At 38.7% G+C, this 18227-nt stretch overlaps 1 protein-coding gene and 1 long non-coding RNA gene across 3 annotated transcripts in view; one reads left to right on the top strand and one right to left on the bottom strand.

The window, feature by feature from the left end:
* The window catches only part of CRYBG3 (crystallin beta-gamma domain containing 3), a 102009-nt gene that overhangs the window by 51325 nt on the left and 32457 nt on the right, over positions 1–18227 (bottom strand). For both annotated transcript variants that reach the window (XM_025417277.3, XM_049105407.1), the window contains exons 4-7: positions 6824–13019; positions 5441–5485; positions 4754–4869; positions 3642–3789 (exon numbers count right to left, since the gene is read on the bottom strand). In XM_025417277.3, coding sequence (XP_025273062.3) covers positions 3642–3789; positions 4754–4869; positions 5441–5485; positions 6824–13019 — 6505 coding nt within the window. The remainder of the gene's footprint in view (positions 1–3641; positions 3790–4753; positions 4870–5440; positions 5486–6823; positions 13020–18227) is intronic.
* On the top strand, positions 10269–18191 carry LOC125754254 (uncharacterized). Its single transcript, XR_007407976.1, has 3 exons — positions 10269–10406; positions 11461–11696; positions 16206–18191. It is a non-coding gene; the product is annotated as an uncharacterized LOC125754254 (long non-coding RNA).

Genomic DNA, 18227 nt, shown 5'->3' with positions numbered 1-18227 from the left:
CTTTCCTCATGATGCTCCTTGGCTCAAAACCCAAGCACACTAAATTTACATTTATTTGCCTTTTTACAACATGGCACCAACCCCGTGACCCACTGGAACTCCAGGTAATCTTCAGTCATATTGATATCCATGCTCTCCCCACTTCCTTTTTTATATGGCCTAAGCTTTGTAAATGTTTCCCCCATTGCAACTATAGAGACAATTTTCTGTATTCTCATCTATGAAAACCTTTAAAGAGTCAAATTTCTAACACAAAAAATAAAACTCATCGTTTTCTTAGGGAATCAAAGCTACAATTATTTTTCCCTCCTCTGAAATTACAGACATACTTCTGAGCACACTAACTCAGTAATCATGAGTGTCTAATTATACGGCTCCAACTTTCAGCAGCATAATTCTCATCTAGGACATTGTGAAATTCAAGTGACCATGCTTTAGTGAAACAGGTAAATGCAATAACAATCAGAGGGTGACATTTATCAGGCTGAACAATTGTATTTATTGTTATAATCATTTTTGTAATTTATAACAGCAATTTTCTGATTTTTTTACCTTCCTCGGAACTGAGCTGTATCATTCATTCTTAATCACTCTTATTAATATGTGCAAGTAAGTTAATACATCTTATTTGCAGAAAGCCAGCTCTAAAATGCAATGCAGTCAAGAGGCATAACCTGAGATATCCTTTAAAGTATAAAATATTTCTGCTTAAAATTTCATTTCAAAAATAGCCTGAATGTCCACAACAGTCACCTGCCAGTCTTGAAGGCTTTTGTTTGCTATTAATAATAGAGTTCTAGTAACATTATTTAAAATGCTGCCTGCCGTATTAATGGTCCCCCAGGGATGTAAGGTACAGTAACAGAATACATAACTAAGTGTCTCCCACAAGTAAGTTTCCTCTGCATTGTGTTATACAAACAATGCATGGGTGGTGTACTTTAAAAGGGAAAAAGCTAAAAGGCATTCGAGTCAGCCACAAACAGAAGGAAACAGCATAATGGAAAAAGCATAATGAGGGCTACAAAATGGAAAATAAACAAAAATAAGAATGCTTATGTCCTCAGGCAGAGGATCAGTTTTGTTTTGTTTTTTTTTCTCCAGGTAACTGTAAAAAGATGTCACTAGTTAAGTTTTATCTCCTTCATGGTGGCTATTCTCATAGGAATAATGTCTCTTGCATAATTCTTGATGGACCGAGGCAGTAACACTAGGACCGAGGCAGTAAACTCTAACAACACAAGGGTGCTTTATAATAACCTGGCAACAATGAACAGTTTACTCTTAGTAAAAGTTGTATGGCTTCTTCTCCAACTTTTATAGTCATAATATACTTTACAAATATTCTTATGAAACTTACAAGCTTACACTATTAAAGCATTTGTAGGAATGGAGGAAAAACTATAGGGGAGAAACAGGAAAGAATGGATTACAGTTAACAAAAACAACAAGAAATCTAATTGACTCCACCTCATATAAAATACTTTTAGCCTTTATCTAACAAAAGGTCTTTTTCTTCTTGGCAAGTTTGTGAGGACAAAACCAAAGAAACATCTGATCATAAAAAAAAAAAAAGTCATTCCTTAAAAATATATATATTAAATCACAGTAAACGGTAATTTGCAATAGTCATTTCTAGTATTTGAGAAAAGAATCACCTGACTCAACCATTACTGCAATGCTACTTCACCCTTAATTATTTCTGGGAACTAAGATGGCCCTTGAGCAGAAGGTACAACTGCCGCTAACTGATGACATCCTTTGCATCTATTAACAGCAAAGTGAAGACTTCATGAAAGTATTATCTTTAAAGAATGCTGAAGTTTTGACTACTCAGATTAGAATAAAAAATGATGAAGCAAGATCATTTGAATTTGGAATGGTAACAATCCCCAAGAAAATGAAGTTATCAATTGGTAGAATTATAACAAGGTTGGAGAAAGGAAGCAGTTCAATGCTTGACTCTTACTTTGTAAAATATTTAGAACAATGCTAATGCTTTTTCCATTCGATGCTCAATAGTTTTTTCCTTCCTCACTGAAAGTTGCTAGCATGTTCAAGACATGAGGGCACTTACACTGCAATTTAAAAAATGACCCCAAGAACAAACACTGGAAGAAGGAAAAAATGCAAGCAACACTTATTCTTTCTTTTAATATAGTCTAAGCAAATGGCAGGTGTGCAAATAGCCATTTATATATCCCTATTCAACAAATTGAGTTTTTTGCTTGATTTTATCATGGCTGGATTTTTGGGTGGTGAGAAGGTTCATGTTTTCAACAACTTCTCTTTTTTCCCCACTGGGCTTGGCATGATGCCTGACATTCACAAGAAAAGCACAAAACCATAACTTACTTAAATCTTAGAAGATTCTACCTACCAACTATTCATCTCAATCAATTACTAGTGAGCTAGCTAATTAAATGAGCACTCAACTGCTGCTTGCTGAGCTGAACTGCTTGCAGTTAAATTTTGCAATGAAAACGAACACTGCTGGGGCAGCCCGGGTGGCCCAGCAGTTTAGTGCCACCTTCAGTCCAGGGCCTGCTCCTGGAGACCCGGGATCAAGTCCCATGTCGGGTTCCCTGCATGGAGCTTGCTTCTCCCTCTGCCTGTGTCTCTGCCTGCCTCTCTCTCTCTGTGTCTCTCATGAATAAATAAAATCTTTAAAAAAAATTGAAAACAAACACTGCCCTCAGTGCTGTAGCCATCAATGTTCTCATAGTACCACCAACATTCACCTCTGCATCTGATGCAAGTGGCTCTGCCAAGAACTTCCTCACATTTCCCACCCACCTAACCCATTTATTCTCTCAAGATTCCAATCAGGTGCTGCCTCCTCCAGGTGAGATGCCCCTTCTTTGTGCACTCCCAAGCCATACAGAGCATTCTCACTTCACATGGTTATGTGACTCAGCTGTCTCTCCCCCCCTAGACTTTAAGCCATCTGAAGTATGAGATCATATCTCGATTGTATTTCCATTCCCTGTGCCTATCACAGTATTAGGTCTAAAAGCAGAACACACATTTGTTAAGACTCAGGCTTGTTAGCAGTTTTCCAGGAAGTATTAATTCACATAAACTACATTCAGATACTCCTTTCATGAGGGCTTTTTCTGGATGCCATTTGCAACTAACAAGAATTTAATAATCAACCCAAATCATCATGACAGGGTCCATCTTAATTTATATTTTTAAGCACATAAACAAAAGCTCCATAACTTGAAAAAATATAGGGGCACTCAGTCGGTGAAGCGTCTCTCTTTGGTTTAGGTCATGATCCCAGGGTCCTGGGATGGAGCCCAGCATTGGGCTCCCTGCTCAGTGGGGAGTCTGCTTTTGTCTCTCCCTCCACCCTCTCCCTGCTTGTGCTTGCTCTCTCATTCTCTCTCACACATGTACTCTTTCTCTCAAGTAAATAAATATCTTAAAGAAAAAAATATATCCATGACTGTCATATGCATAACTGTAATAAATAATGTACTATTTTAGTGCTGAAGGAACTCTTAAGAATACACTGGGAAAACTCTGTCCTTATCTGATATTTCTCCTAATCGCTAATTCACCTCTCCTCTAGATCACCACAGCACTTTTCATGACATGTTCCATTAGACCGGGAGACCTCCCTCCGGTTGTGTTACCTTTAAGACACGTTTGATAGAACCCAATACAAAGTCTCTCTGTGGATGCTTCCTGTTCTGAAGGATCCAGTCACGATTTAACACCTTTTCCCCTTCTTCCAACACACATTTCTGACCTTGGAAATGTGGCTTCTCATACAAAATCCAGCTGAACAAATATAAAAGCATGATCAGTTATAATTAATTTTCTAAGAAATGAGGCATAAAACAAATGATACTTAGTAAATCCACAGAGCATCTCACCTACCTTTTAAAACCTGAGCTATTTGACACCATTAGCCTACGATTCTATTTTTGAAACACTGATATATGCTAATTTAAGTCTAGACAAATAGCATAAGAGTAATAAGAATAAAAGTACATACAACTTGGAAATATTCCTGGACATAATCTATGCCTGTGCCTGTATTTAGGTATGCATGTACTTTCTAGATGGTGTATAAACAAAGTTATCCATTTCTATTAAAACAGCAGCTTAACAATTCCAAATTTTAAATAAAATGGGAGCACATGCGTCCCTTTTTGTTACATGAAGACAACACCACACCATAGCACTTACATCATGAATACTGACACGCAGGGAACGAAGACACTCACGGGACAAAGAAATTCTGGCTGCATCACGTAGGAGGGAAACAGCTGATAATGAAGTTTTCCCTCATTTTTACATCATACAAAGAATCTTTCACTTCTTGACCATGTCAGCTATACAAATGACTTTATGTGTGTGGCCTTCACATTCCTTAGCATCCTACGAAGTTTGAATTCACTTTCAAAGCTATGCTTCATTCAACTTCTGCCTTCAACATAATTTGCTAAATCTGTCTTGCTAATAGTATAGTTTTAGAATTGTACAGATAATATATAATACATATATTAGGCCCTGCTACTTATGGCTGGTCTTAAGCACTAAAAACAGCCTATATTTTCTGTTACAGAACATAAAGGGAACAATTAAATTATAAAACACTAATAATGTTTCAAAATATTCTTTCAAAAACTAGGGGAAAAGGAATGCGACTTTAATAAAAAATACAAAAAACATAAACAGTAAGACAACACACTTAGTTGTGGTGGAGAGAATTGCTACAAAATTTTAAGAGGTCTCTTACCAGCCCCTTACAACTTTTATCAGTACCCCATTCGGAAAGGACCATGATGTAGCATCAGGAATATTACAGTAGATCTCTTGCTTATATTTACTTCCATGGAGATCATAGATAACCATCTGCAACATATAGTAAGTAGGCACAATAACTAATTTTAAGAATGCATTTAAAATTCCAAAATGTCCTAGAATGCAGAAAATAAAATATCCTAAATGTATAAAAGTGATTATTACTTTAGATGCTCAATCTTTGAGTAAAATAATCCCTTTTAAAGTTAGTGAGAAGTATTAATTTTAAACTCCCCAAACATGAAAGTAAATCTTACTTTTTTTTTTTTAAAGTAAGCTCTACACTCAATGTGGGGCTTGAACTCACAACCCTGATATCAAGAATTCTATGCCCTCCCAACTGAGCCAGCCAGCTGCTCCTAAAATGACCTTACCTTTCGTATTTTATCTTAGTCTCTAAGAAATTTATGCTCACTGGGGCACCTGGATGGCTTAGTCAGCTAAGCATCTGTCTTCAGCTCAGGTCATAATCTCAGGGTCCTGGGATACAACCCGGAATCGGGCTCCCTGCTCAGCTGGGGGTCTGGTTCTCTCTCCTTCCCTGCACTTCCCTCTCGCTCGCTCTCTAATAAAATCTTTAAAAATAAAACCAAACAAACAAACAAAAGAAATGTAGGCTTACCTTTCCAGGTCTTGGGTTACACCGCAAAATCTGTTTGTTAATATTCTGAAATAATAAAAGTGTAAGAAGGAAGCCTTAAGAAACATCAATAGAAAGGTAAATAGTTCACCTCCTTAGCAGTCACAAATCTAATTTATCACATATTTACTCAGGGACCATTATATGCAAAGTGCACTTCTAGGTACTACAAGGGATATAAGGGCAAATATAAAGGGAAATAATGTATTGTTTGTGCTCTCCAAAGAAGCTTATAGCTACGAAAGGGGAAACAAGAGAGATCACACTCACATGACTCTTCTAAGTGAAGGACTAAGTTAAACTACAGGTAAAACACAAAGAAAATGCCAAGTTATGGCCACCAAGGGAAATGACACCATCATAGAGGTCAGGTGATGATGGCACAGGGAGGTGCCCAAAGGCTTGTCCGAGCAAATGATATGGAAAACACCTTGAAAAACAGGATTTCAATAAGTAAAACAATGTGGCAGGCTGGGGTCAGGGTATAGAGGAAAAAGACTTTCATGGTGAGAACATATTGAGGAAGTAGTAGTCGTAGGAAACACAGGGTATATGACCAGAGTAAGAGGAGACAAGGCTGGGCAAACAGGACTCGGGGATGCTGTACTGCAGTGAACATATTCCACTTGACTTGGCAGGGGATGGGGAATCATAAAGAAACATTTCTCCAAATCTCACTCTTTCTTTGATGGTAATTCAAGTATATAACTATGGGTATTCAAGGTGGAGATACAGGTCTTGGGAATCCTTGAGGAAATTTCATGATCTTGGGAATGTCAGAAAGGAAAAGTTGCATGTTAAATGAATATTCTATAAAGTTAGACATTTTAATACTTATGAGGCAAAGAACACACCTCACTGAATTTCAAGGCATTTTCCAGCTATAATGTTTTCAGCTTTTTCCTTGAATTAGGCTGTTCATTGCCCTGCTTTGTATGAACAATATGAGCAACTATAGTGAGAGGATACTGTCAGGTGATCACTTAAAATAGTTTAAAATATTATGAAATATTTTACTGACACACATAGGCTCAATGGAAAATAAATTCCCCATTGACAGTATCTGCAGAAATTTAGAATGCTGTCACTTAATTTAGCTTGAGAACCAAGTATCAGCTAAAAACTTAGAAACAAACTGCTTCTCCCTTAGGCCTTTTAAATTCTGACTAGGCAATTGTTTTTTCAATTTAAGTCTAGTTAAAATACAGGAGTTACAATACACCTCAGTTAAAGGATAAAGTAACTTCTCATATATTTTTAAAATAATCTTTACATAACCTCAAAACACCTATTTTCTTAATCAGCTTTCAGATCATTTCATGACCCAAAGCAGCACCTCACTAGTCAGTAATCAAAGTAACTTACCTCTGTGAACGGGCTTAATCTGCCTGAGATGTCCTGAGCACGGAAATATTTTGACACCGGTTCCTGAAAAATCCCACCAAATCGGGCTCCTTTTTCTGAGGAATGGGTTTTGGAAGTCTGCAAATACTGATGATAAGCACTCTTTAAAGAAGAATGCAGTTTAGAAGTAAGGTCAGATTTCTGTAGAAATGAAGCCTTTTCTGGCCACAGACCAACTTGCAGATTGGAGGTAGTAGGTTCACTTGACATTACATATGAATTCTTAGACATTCCAGTCCTCTCCTGGTCATCATCAGGGTAAAATGTGATGGAAGGGTCTGGCTGCTTGAAGGTTTCCCTCCTCCTAGCCCTCAGGCTTCCTTTATGTAACAGTTCTTCCTCCTCCTCGTCTTCCTCCTCGTCTTCTTCTCCCCCCTGTCTGTCTTCATCAAAATTCATCCTTAAACGCTCTGATACTGACTGGAGAAGGGATAACACGGAAGAGGGCTGGCTTGCACTCTCTCTTGACTTTGTGGAGCCATGGTGACCAGGCGAGACCTCACTGGACAGAATGTCTTCCTGAGAGCTGTCATCCTCATAAATGGGAGACAAAGCTAAGGGATAAATTTTGTACTTTTTGGCCTCCACTGATAGGAACGATTCTGAACTATCGCTATCAAATGTCTCAGCTAATTTGGCATCCTTTTCAAAGTGATGGACAAGGTCAGTTCTGCTCTCAGACCTCTCGCATGCGAGAACAGGCATGCTGTCAGCAGAGGTATCTGGAAACAAGAGAGTGTGTGTTCTCCTTACATCCGCGGTAGTGTATCTGTCCTCATCTTGAAGGGGTTCTTCATATAGTATAGTAAAGGAAGAATTTTCTTGTTCATCCTGAGAAATGAAGGCTAAGCTAGAGTCTTCTTTTTCATCGCTGTAATTATCATCTTGTATTTGGCTAGCCACTGCAGTAACAGACGTTCTCCTGGGTGGCTTCCCCCCTACGGTACCCCCAGGTTGGACATCCGGCATTGCTAAAGCTGGGTAGCCTTCATAGTCCTTACTCAAGGTCGGTGATTCATATCCCCTGAAATAGGAGGCAAGTCTGTTGTCACATGTTATCAAGCCTTCCTTTCCTTCAGGGGGATCTTTCTCCATTTCTCCAACACCCTCTCCACCAGGCTCTTGGGTTTTTTTTTCAGCCTTATATATGGGAGGCATGGCTTCTGCTTGTGTAACAGGTAATTCCAGATCTGCTCCACATGTTTTCTGAATGCTTACCACTGTGGATGAGACTCTGTGTTTCTTGATAGCCTCATCAGAGTCTTCTGGAGATCTTCTTTCTACTTCTCTTGGGGAGGGCACGGACACAATCATTCCGATCATCTCTTTAGCCTCTCTCTTACGTGATTTTCCCATTTCTGAGGAGTCAGGGACTGCCACCTTGTATGCTTCCTCCACTTCTACCATTTCAGTTTTCCTAGTACCCTCTCTGGCATCCTCTGGGTATGGTATTTCCAACACAGGTCTTACAGTCTTCCCAGTGATGTCCTCAACATCTTCTTTATAGATATTTACCACTTCTAACATAATGGGCATAACCTCGGTTTGGTCCAGGTCCCCTTCAGCATCCCTTACGTAAGTATCTTCCATTTCTGACTCGACAGGTATCACCTCAGTCTCCTCAAGATCTCCTTCAGCATCCTCTGGGTAAATATCTTCCATTTCTAATGTGGTAGGCATCACTTCAGTCTTTTCAGTAATCCCCTCAAAGTCTTTCTGGTAGACATCTTCCATTTCTGACATGACCGCTGTCATCCCAGTCCTGCCGACATCACCTTCAGCATGCTTTTGGTAAATATTTTCCATTTCTAATGTGGGAGGTATCATTTCGGTCTTCCCAGTAATTACCTCAGCATCTCTTTGGTAGAAATTTTTCACTTCTGAAATAACCGGCAGCATATCGGTTTTGCCAAGCTCTCCTTCAGTATCCCTCATTTTATAAGCTTTTTTCATTTCTAAGATGGCAGGTAGTCTCTCTGTTTTGTCAATACACCTCTCAGCATCTACTTGGTATACTTCTCCCACTTTAAGAATGTCAGCTGTTGGCTCAGTTTTTGCGATATTCAATTCGGCCTCCTTTTGATGTGCTCTTCCCATTTCTGACCTAGGAGGGACTGCCTCATATTTCATAATATTCAATTCAGCATCCTTTTTGTTTGTTTTTCCCAGTTCTAACACGGAAGGCCTAAGCTCCATTTTCCCCACATTTACTTCAGTATCTTTTTGGTGTACATTTCCTACTTCTGATGTTGTAAGGAGTGTGCTTTTATTACTCTGTCCTGGCAAGCTTTTTTCAGATATACGCACAAGACTATCAGAAAAACTGCTTTTGGATGTCCCAGGTACATGGAGGTCATCACTTAAAAATGGAGGCCACTTGAAATTTAATATAAGGGTTCTTGTGTCCTCTGACCCAGTTTTGTGATTATCCACATGCTCTATTTCCACTTTCTCTTTGGAGTCCTCTTTTAGAAATAAATGTGTTTCTACATTATCTAACCCTTTATGTGTGTCTTTGGCTAATAAAACAGCATCTGATTCCTGCAGACTTATACTATCAGACTGTCCAGCTCCATTTCCAGAAAATGGGGATTTCTGGTAGAGAACAATTTCTCTTCCTTTAATCGACTCTGTGTCATTAACTAAGTTACTTACAGAGAAGAATCTACCTAATACTTTATTTTCACTTATTTCACATGTGCTTTGATTTACTGCCTGTTCAGATACCAAGAACTCCCTCAATGTATCATGTGGCCTAACACTATCACTGGTCAGAATTTCTGAAGTATTAGCCTGAAGTTCAGAATCCCAGGTATCCTCAGTATCTTCAAAAGCATCATTCGTCAAATTTTCTTGGGCTAAATAAATGACCTCATTGACTAACTCCCTAGCTTGATCTTCTAACAAACAAGATAAACTCATTCTATCAGAATCAGAAAGGAAGCTCTTCTCACCAGCTGTAGGTGACACACAGACCTTTTCTTCCCCTCGGACAGCTGACCTGTTTTCCATGCCCTGCTCTTCGAAATGCTCTGTCAGTTGGATCCCTGTCAGTGTCACTTCTGGTGGGTTTTTCTCAGGGACGTCTTCCTTCAGAGTACCTGGATTCATTATGTCATCTATGGCTATATGCTCCTGGCAGGGAGCAACTATGTTTTTGGATTTTAATTCTTCCCTGACGGAGTTAAAAATTTCACTAGTCAATGTATCAGCCTTTTTCAGTAAAGCACTTTTGAGGTCCAAAAGTTGGTCATGTGCTCTCCTCCTTGCTTCTATGTGCTCAGCAGATGCTTCAGAACACTGCTGGCTTGAGCTGTTAACTGACGTCGGAGCCCCAGCAACTGCTCCAGTCTCTGCTTCCATGGGATTGTAACTTTGGGCAGCAGTTGGGAAACCAAGAGATACCATCCCAGTAGGATTCCCAAAATGTTCCTGAAATGGGGTCACTTCTGACCCTGTTGGGATAGATGTTTCCAATTCCAAATAAGAGCACTTAGGGTACAGCAAGTTAGTTAAAGAGGCACCTTCACAAGTGGCATCTCTGGTAACTTTTACAGAATTCAAATTATTTTGGGGATTTTGCAAATTTAAAACCACGTTAGCTTTTTCAGAGTTACTGGAAGAAGACATGCTGTCAATACCCCCACTTAGGAAAGGAGCATTCTCTTTCTTTCTATGAGATAAGGCTTTCTTTTCTGATTTTAGCATAGGAAAATTGTGAAATTGTGAATCCTCAGATGCAAAAGCATTGTTTTCTAAACTTTTCTTATCAGAATCCAGAAAAGGTGAATTTACTTTTGTGCTGTCAGTTTCTTGGAATTGTGCGGGAGCACTAGTTAAGCTGAGTTTTGCCATTTCTGAGAAACCAGAAATCTTTCTAGTCCCACAAATATCTGAGGGTTGATGAATTACACAGGCATTGGCTTCATAATTCTGTGACATTTGCCCAGTGACTTTTTCATTATGAACAGAAGGTAAAGTCTCAGATATATTACTTTCGGGAAAGGCAGGAAGATAAACTAAGGCTTCTGCCTCTGTTTTCTGAATACCTTGATATTTGGAGGCAGGAGGAGAACCTTCAGTTTGACAATTCTCTTTAAGGCCAGAAGTTGAGTATTTCTCTCTTATCTCCTTATGATCTAACGACTGAAAACTTTTGTCCTGTTCAATCTCTTGGGAAGTTAATTCTGATAAAATAAGATTTCCTGGCACATCTGTAACTTCAAATGGAGAATAAATTTTATTCTGAGAAATGTCTCTAGGCTCTGTTTGGGAAACAGCTATCTTGGAAAGGGATATAGTTTTTCTTCCTCCAGAATGCAACTCAGCAGGAACACTGTTCTGACCATCACCTTTCACTTTTGATAAAATTTTGGCAGTGCCAGGTATGGTTTTCAAATAAAGAGAATCTGACTTCTCTATAGTGCCCTTACTTGCTCTAGTGCTTGAAAGCATGAGTTCTGCTTTAGTAGGGTCTTGAGATGAAATGGAACTGTAGTCCTCAGACAGCCTTTCAGACTCCAATCTCAAATCCATTCCAGTTACACGAATGTCTCTGGCTTTAAGGTCTAGTGGAACCTGGCTTTTTTCGCCTTCAGGAAGAAGCTGCTTGGAGTCAAAAATTGCAGATGCGTGCTCAAGATGAAGGCAAGCAGGAGGATTCTTCCAATCTGTTGCCTCAATGTGATTTGCCACATTTTCTTCTTGACACTTACTAGGCTGACTGGAAATACCAACAATGTTGACATCTCCAGGTTCTGTGGGCACAGAGGAACATGCATCCTTTAAAACAGGAATATCTAACTTGTTTGGCATACCAACTCTGGAAACAAAGGTAGGAGATGAAATACTGAAATCTGATTTTTTAAAGTCAGGGATAAGAGATGTTCTGACATCAGGTGATGCTTTGGCTTGAAGACTCTCAGAGTCAAGAAGAGATTCTGAAATATGATTTTTGTTAGGTTCAAAATTCAGTTCAGGTGCTATTTTATTTTCTAAGCATGCTACAATGGCAGATTCACTGATGTGTTTTACAGAGACAGAGTTGTTTTGATTTATTCTAACCACGGGAGGCATTTTGCCACGTGGCCTAAAATCAGGCTTTTTGGCTTCTGTTACAAACAACTGGTCAGTATCTTTGGGTAATGGCTCAATTCTATCTTCCGGAGCTTTTATGAGACTTGAAGTTGTGGGTTCGCCAACCAAGGTGCTTTCTGTTTCTTGTTTGATTTTTCTAGGAGCCAAATTTTTCTGTGAGTCTTGGGAAAACAATCTACATCCTTCATTTACAGGTTCTGTGTCTGTCACAGCATGTCTCTGAAGAGCAGGGATGCTGGTGTGATTGGCAGCCTGCTTTGCTGAGTTATCTGCGGTTTGCTTGTCAGAACATTTACTCTCTGGCAACTGCGGATCTTCAAGCCTAATTGATTCATTTGGACTCGGCAAATCTGTACTTCCCCATGTGGTTGTGTTGCTCCCATTAGATTTATTACAAGAGAAGTCAGAAACAGCAGGGCTCATAGGCTCAACATGTTCTTCGCTCTGCACCAAGGTCTCATCACTCATCACTGAGCTGACTTCCTTTATTGTAGTTTCTGTCGTAGTTATCCCTTGAAAATCCAGACTGCAAAGAACTTTGCCACTGTTACTTCCTGTAAATGATGCCAAACATACCAAATTTCTGTCAGCCTGAGAAACTGGTGCACAACTTAAATGATGCTGTGAGTCAGATTCCCTAACAGTGGAGATGGAGTTAGTCACAGAAGAAGGGGATGACCTACTTCTCACAGGTCCCCCAGGATCATTTTTATTTAAAACTTCCTTAGAAGAAGCAGTATTGGGCAATTCTGGGTTGTTGGTCAGATGGCTTTCTATGTTAAGTTTTATTTTGCTACAGTCAGTGACTTCTAATACGTCTTTGAGCACATGCCCTTTCATAGATATATCTGTGCTAGCTGATGGCAATGACGATATCATCCTAGCCTCTGTCTCGCTTCCAGAACCAACATGGATACTAGAGTCAGAACTTTCATTTTCTCTGTCCGAGGGATTCACAGTTTCCAATGCAGTCTGGTGCTTCAAATATTTCTTAATTTGTCTGGGGCCTCGATATGTTGCATATGTTACTGAAGGCTTCTCTGGTTTACCATCTAGTTGTCTGTAAAAAGAAACAGTACAGTAGTATCATGAAATATAGTTACTAACACTTAGTAGCAATCCTAGATTGTGGTAAAGTATATCTTTCAAATTACTCCCACTTTTACTATATATTAATTGAATAAGGAAATCCTAAAATGTTTTAGTTGAACTTGTATTTTAAAAAATAATAAAAGATTTGACAAGTAGCATGTGAATGTCAAGACGGCATGAACCTTTGAGCTCCTCAGAACCTTGCCCTCTTACCTGATTATGTACATCTCTCTCACTGTGGTTAATGGAGAGAATGTGGGCTGACAAGTCCAAGGCTTGAGTTTTAGTTATAATCTCAAAGGAGTGCTGGCTGGAAGGAACCATACTGCCTTTATGGCTCATACTGGCAAGTCCATGGATACATCATTGATTTTTCCAACATATCAGAGCATCATAGTAAGTTTCTTTTCCTTTAGTCTTACACGTGAATTTAAGCAGCCCCTTTGAGCACAAAGGGGGAGAACTTTTAAAACCGGTAAGATGGGGGATCCCTGGGTGGCGCAGCGGTTTAGCGCCTGCCTTTGGCCCAGGGCGCGATCCTGAAGACCCGGGATCGAATCCCACATCGGGCTCCCGGTGCATGGAGCCTGCTTCTCCCTCTGCCTGTGTCTCTGCCTCTCTCTCTCTCTGTGACTATCATAAATAAATAAAAAATAAAAAAAAAAAACAGTCAGATGTCAAGCCCACATCAAGCACTCACTATATATTAGTTAATTCAATGACAGAACTGCCTTAAAAATCTCTCATGTTAAGGTCTTCAAATATTCAATTAGTGTAGTAAGTATTACACTGCTTGGGTAAGTATAGGAATCAAAAGGGACTTCTAGAAAAAGTTCTCTACTTCTTCTGTGCCCCAGCACAAAGTTCCTCAGGTCTCCACATCCAAATTCCTTTGAAGAATCTATCTCTGGGAGTTCTCATGCTATCTGATGCTGCCTACTAGCCCTTTACACGTACCATTCTCTCCCCCTTCAATTCCGGCCCCAGAGAGAAACTCCAGCACCTTCTAAGACTCAGTTCACAAGCTATCTCCAGAGCAAACCTATCCCAAGGCCCCTTTCCTGCTAACAAAGAACCCTGAGCACAGCATTTGCCATGTTAAATTATAAAGATCTAGGCACTTATCTTCCCTGCTCACCTGGTGGCTATTTGAAGGAAGGCAGGGTTTCTTAATCATCATTTTTAAATGTTCCCCACAAAATTTGGCAAATGGTACATGTTTAGCAACTTTTTGTGAATTAATGATTAAATAAAGCAATGATAGTAAATGCTTAGTGTGTAATTTATTCCAGACTGCCTTTCTCACAGACAATAGAAAAATATTTTAAATTCTAAACTAGTTTCATTTTAGGGTCTTGAAGCTAAAGATGGAGAAAAATTTGATGTTCTAATTCCTTCAGGTTAAACATATAATTAACAAAACATTATAGAGTCCACACGAATAATTAAGAAATCCAGTTACTGGTATCCCAGTATCTAAAATAATACATTTTCTTCCCAAGGTTAAAGTAGCAACATTAAGAACACTAGACTTGTCTATATGATAAAAGAGAAAGTAAATCTCCTTTGAGACAATGTCATATTTTCAGCAACTATGTCCTTTACATATTTCGTGAACTTTAGCTGAAATAAAGTATTTCAATCTATGTAATTGCTGACCTCTCAACTCTTATCACCCCACAACTGTAAAGCCTTGTATTGGTTACATGTATGTTTCTACTGTCCATTATAAAACACCTGAAGAAGTACAGAGAAAGGCCTTACAAAAGTGGTTTTTGGCTCCAGCAGGAGTGTCAGGCTAGATCAAGGACTATTATGAAACAAACTCCAAAGTGAAAGGTAAATGTCTATGAAATCATGCACAGAGAGAAAAATCCATATAGGTAAACTAATGTTATTGGTGAAACCTGATATCAAAATATGTTATTTATTCAAAAAACAGAAGAGCCTTCAGAGCAACATATGAAGATCCAGAAGTCTGAATAAATGACTAGAAATTTTACTGTTTGGTTGGTTTGTCTTTCAAAGCTTTAATGTTTTATATTTAAAACCAACTTTCAACAGGCTCAAAAGATCGATAAAATAATTCTGAAGAAATGGCTACACAAAGAAATACACATTATGTCCACAGATATAGGAAATGAGATAGGAATCAGAATTTTATTCAAGTATAGTAAATCCAGTTCTCTTACTACAGACTCCATCCTAAAGAGACCTCAAGACATTTTATTCTGCATCAGTCCAATAATGCACCTTTTGATCTAAAAGGTCTTCTACTAAAATAAATCATACAGAAAAACCCATTAAATTTCAACTCCCTCTAATAATGCCTTTTGGTAGTTTTAGAGTCCTTTTGGAGGTGAGGGGAATAATTTTCCTTTTTTTTTCTTTCTGGGTACTTTCAACTAAAATGATTAAACTGATTTATACAAACTAGTTTAGATTTCTAAACGATCTCCTGCAGCACCTGGATGGAAATGTTATATACTTGTAACAAAATATGCATTGTTTGTACTGAACAGCTATATTATCATGTTTAAAGTAAAGAACATCAAAGTTTCAAGCTTAGCTTCATGTACTATAATTATTTCTGTTAGGTCCTGATGAGCTACACTCCCTCTTTTTAAAAGATTAGTCATGCCAATGTCATCTATTTTCTACATCATTCTGCCCCAGGATGCAGTCGAGTCTCCATAATTGAGTAGTATTAAGAATATAAAACTATCCTTTAATTGCTAATTTTTCCCTAGTAAATACAGTAGAAATGTCAAAAACATGTAACTTTAAAAATAAACTGAAGATGGAAAATTAAAAAGATTTTTCATAAGCTGCATAGAGAAAAGGGAGTATTAATTTCACATATTATGTAAATTGTATATGGGAGCTACAGTTCACCCTATATAACCTCTATAACCAAAGGTATGTGATTCTAACAGTAAGAACAAAGTGAAACTGGCTCTCTACTCCTCCCCCTTTGATAGACAGCACATCTTCTTGTGCAGTCCAGCTTCATCTCTGAGACACGATGATAAAGGTCATGTCTCAAATGGACTGGTGTCTGATCTCCAGGGCTGCTTTTAACTCTGGCAAAGTGGATATCATTGCCACCAATGACCCCTTCACTAACCTCAACTGTATGGTTTACATATTCCAGTATGATTCCACCCATGTCAAACTCCATGGCACAGTTGAAGCTGAGAATGGGAAACCTGTCATCAATCCATCTCTCAGGAGCAAGATCCTGCCAATATCAAATGGAGTGATGCTGGTGCTGAATATGTTGTGGAGTCCACTAGCATCTTCACTACCATGGAGAAGGCTGAAATGCTCTTGAAGGGTAGAGCCAAGAGGGTCATCATCTCTGTGCCTTCTGCTCATTGCATGTTTGTGATGAGTATGAACTCTGAGAAGTATAACTCCCCGCTCAAGACGGTCAGCAACACTTCCTATACCACTAGCTGCTTCTCTGGCCATTGTCCTCCATGACAACTTTGGCTTTGTGGAGGGACTCATGATCACAGTCCATGCCATCAATCCCACCCAGAAGACCGCGATGGCCCTTCTGTGAAGCTGTGGTGTTTTGGCCAAAGGGCAGCCCAGAACATCATCTCTGCCTCTACCAGTGTTGCCAAGGTTGTGGGTAAGGTCATCTCTGAGCTTAATGGGAAGCTCACCAGCGTATCATTCCATGTCCTCACCCTCAACATGTCAGTTGTTGATCTGACCTGATACCTGGTGAAAACTGCCAGATACGAGGACATCAAGAAGGTAGTGAAGCAGATAGTAGAGGGTTGTCTCCTGAAACTTTAATAATAACCCCCACTCTTTCATCTTTGATCCTGGGACTGACCTCAAATACCATTTTGTCAAGCTCATTTCCTGGTTATAACAATGAATTTAGCTATAGAAACCGAGTGGTGGACCTTATTGTCCGCATAGCCTATGAGTAACAGCCCTCTGGACTATCAGCTCTAGTAAAAGCACAAGACAGAAGCCATCACCTAATGGGGAGTTCTTGCCCCACTTTATTCCCAACATACAGAGATTGTTCCAACCTAGATATCGATGTTTCCATTCCAGGCCTCCAAAAGAACAGGAGGGGTTTAGCAAGCCCTACTTTGTCATAATGCATCAATAAAGAACATTGTACCCAGACAAAAAAATAGGGAGGGGGAGAATAAAGTAATATACCTATACATTTCAAATATTTAGGTAGATATATGTACATATTGGATATCTGAAAAGGTTTTATGCATTTTAGCCCAGCCTACCTATCATGTGAAGATTAAGCCTTCAGATACTACACATGGCTGTACTTTTTTCTGTATATATTTGATATACTGATGTTTCAAAGGTCAACCAAAGACATGTCATTCTTCAAAGAAAAACTAAATAACAGCCTAGAAATACAGCCTTAGAGCAAAATATCTACCTCATTTTTAGGAAAGTACGATTATCTACCTTTTCAGCATTAAGATATATTTCCTTTCAAATTACATAATCTCTCACAATAGGGAAAGCTTTTAACTTTTCCATGTAAAGTACAAATCCAGCAATTTTTAAATTATTATTTTATTAATTTATTTTCTCAGGGAGAGAGGGAGAGGAAAAGAGAGAATTTTAGGCAGACCTCAGTAAACACCTTTGTATATCATTAGACATAACCTACAAGCTTTTTAAGGTTTTTGAATACATATTGCTCTAAGATAGGACCTCCACTCCTAGCATTGTATAGGGGGCATCAGCTCTATTACTCTGAGTAATACAGAACAGCATTTACTATTTACTATTGTTGTTATCAATTTAACTGGAGAAAGGTTATTCCATTTTAGTTTGACTTTCCTTGATTGCCAGTTATAATAAGCCTTTTTTCCACTTATGTATTAGCAGTTTATATTAGTTGCTGCTTTTTTTATTAAGTGTCTAAAATGCTTATATCAGTTAAAGCATTTTCTGACATTTTTTGTATCTAACTTTCTCACTTGCCCATATAACATATCATTGTTTACTTTGACATAGGGAGTTTGAAAATTAGAAGTAATCCAATCTAGTGATCTCTTTCCTAACACTTTCCATTGCTATCATGCTTAGAAAGCACTTTCTCACTAACATAAAATAATTCCTATTTAGCTACTTTTAGTTTTGTATTTAAAAAAAAAACATTTGTTATTCTATT

The sequence above is a fragment of the Canis lupus genome, chromosome 33 (genome assembly GCF_003254725.2).
Source record: "Canis lupus dingo isolate Sandy chromosome 33, ASM325472v2, whole genome shotgun sequence".
NCBI classification, from domain to species: domain Eukaryota; kingdom Metazoa; phylum Chordata; class Mammalia; order Carnivora; family Canidae; genus Canis; species Canis lupus.
Note: the sequence above shows the minus strand (reverse complement) of the source record. Positions and strands in the feature narration are given on the sequence as shown.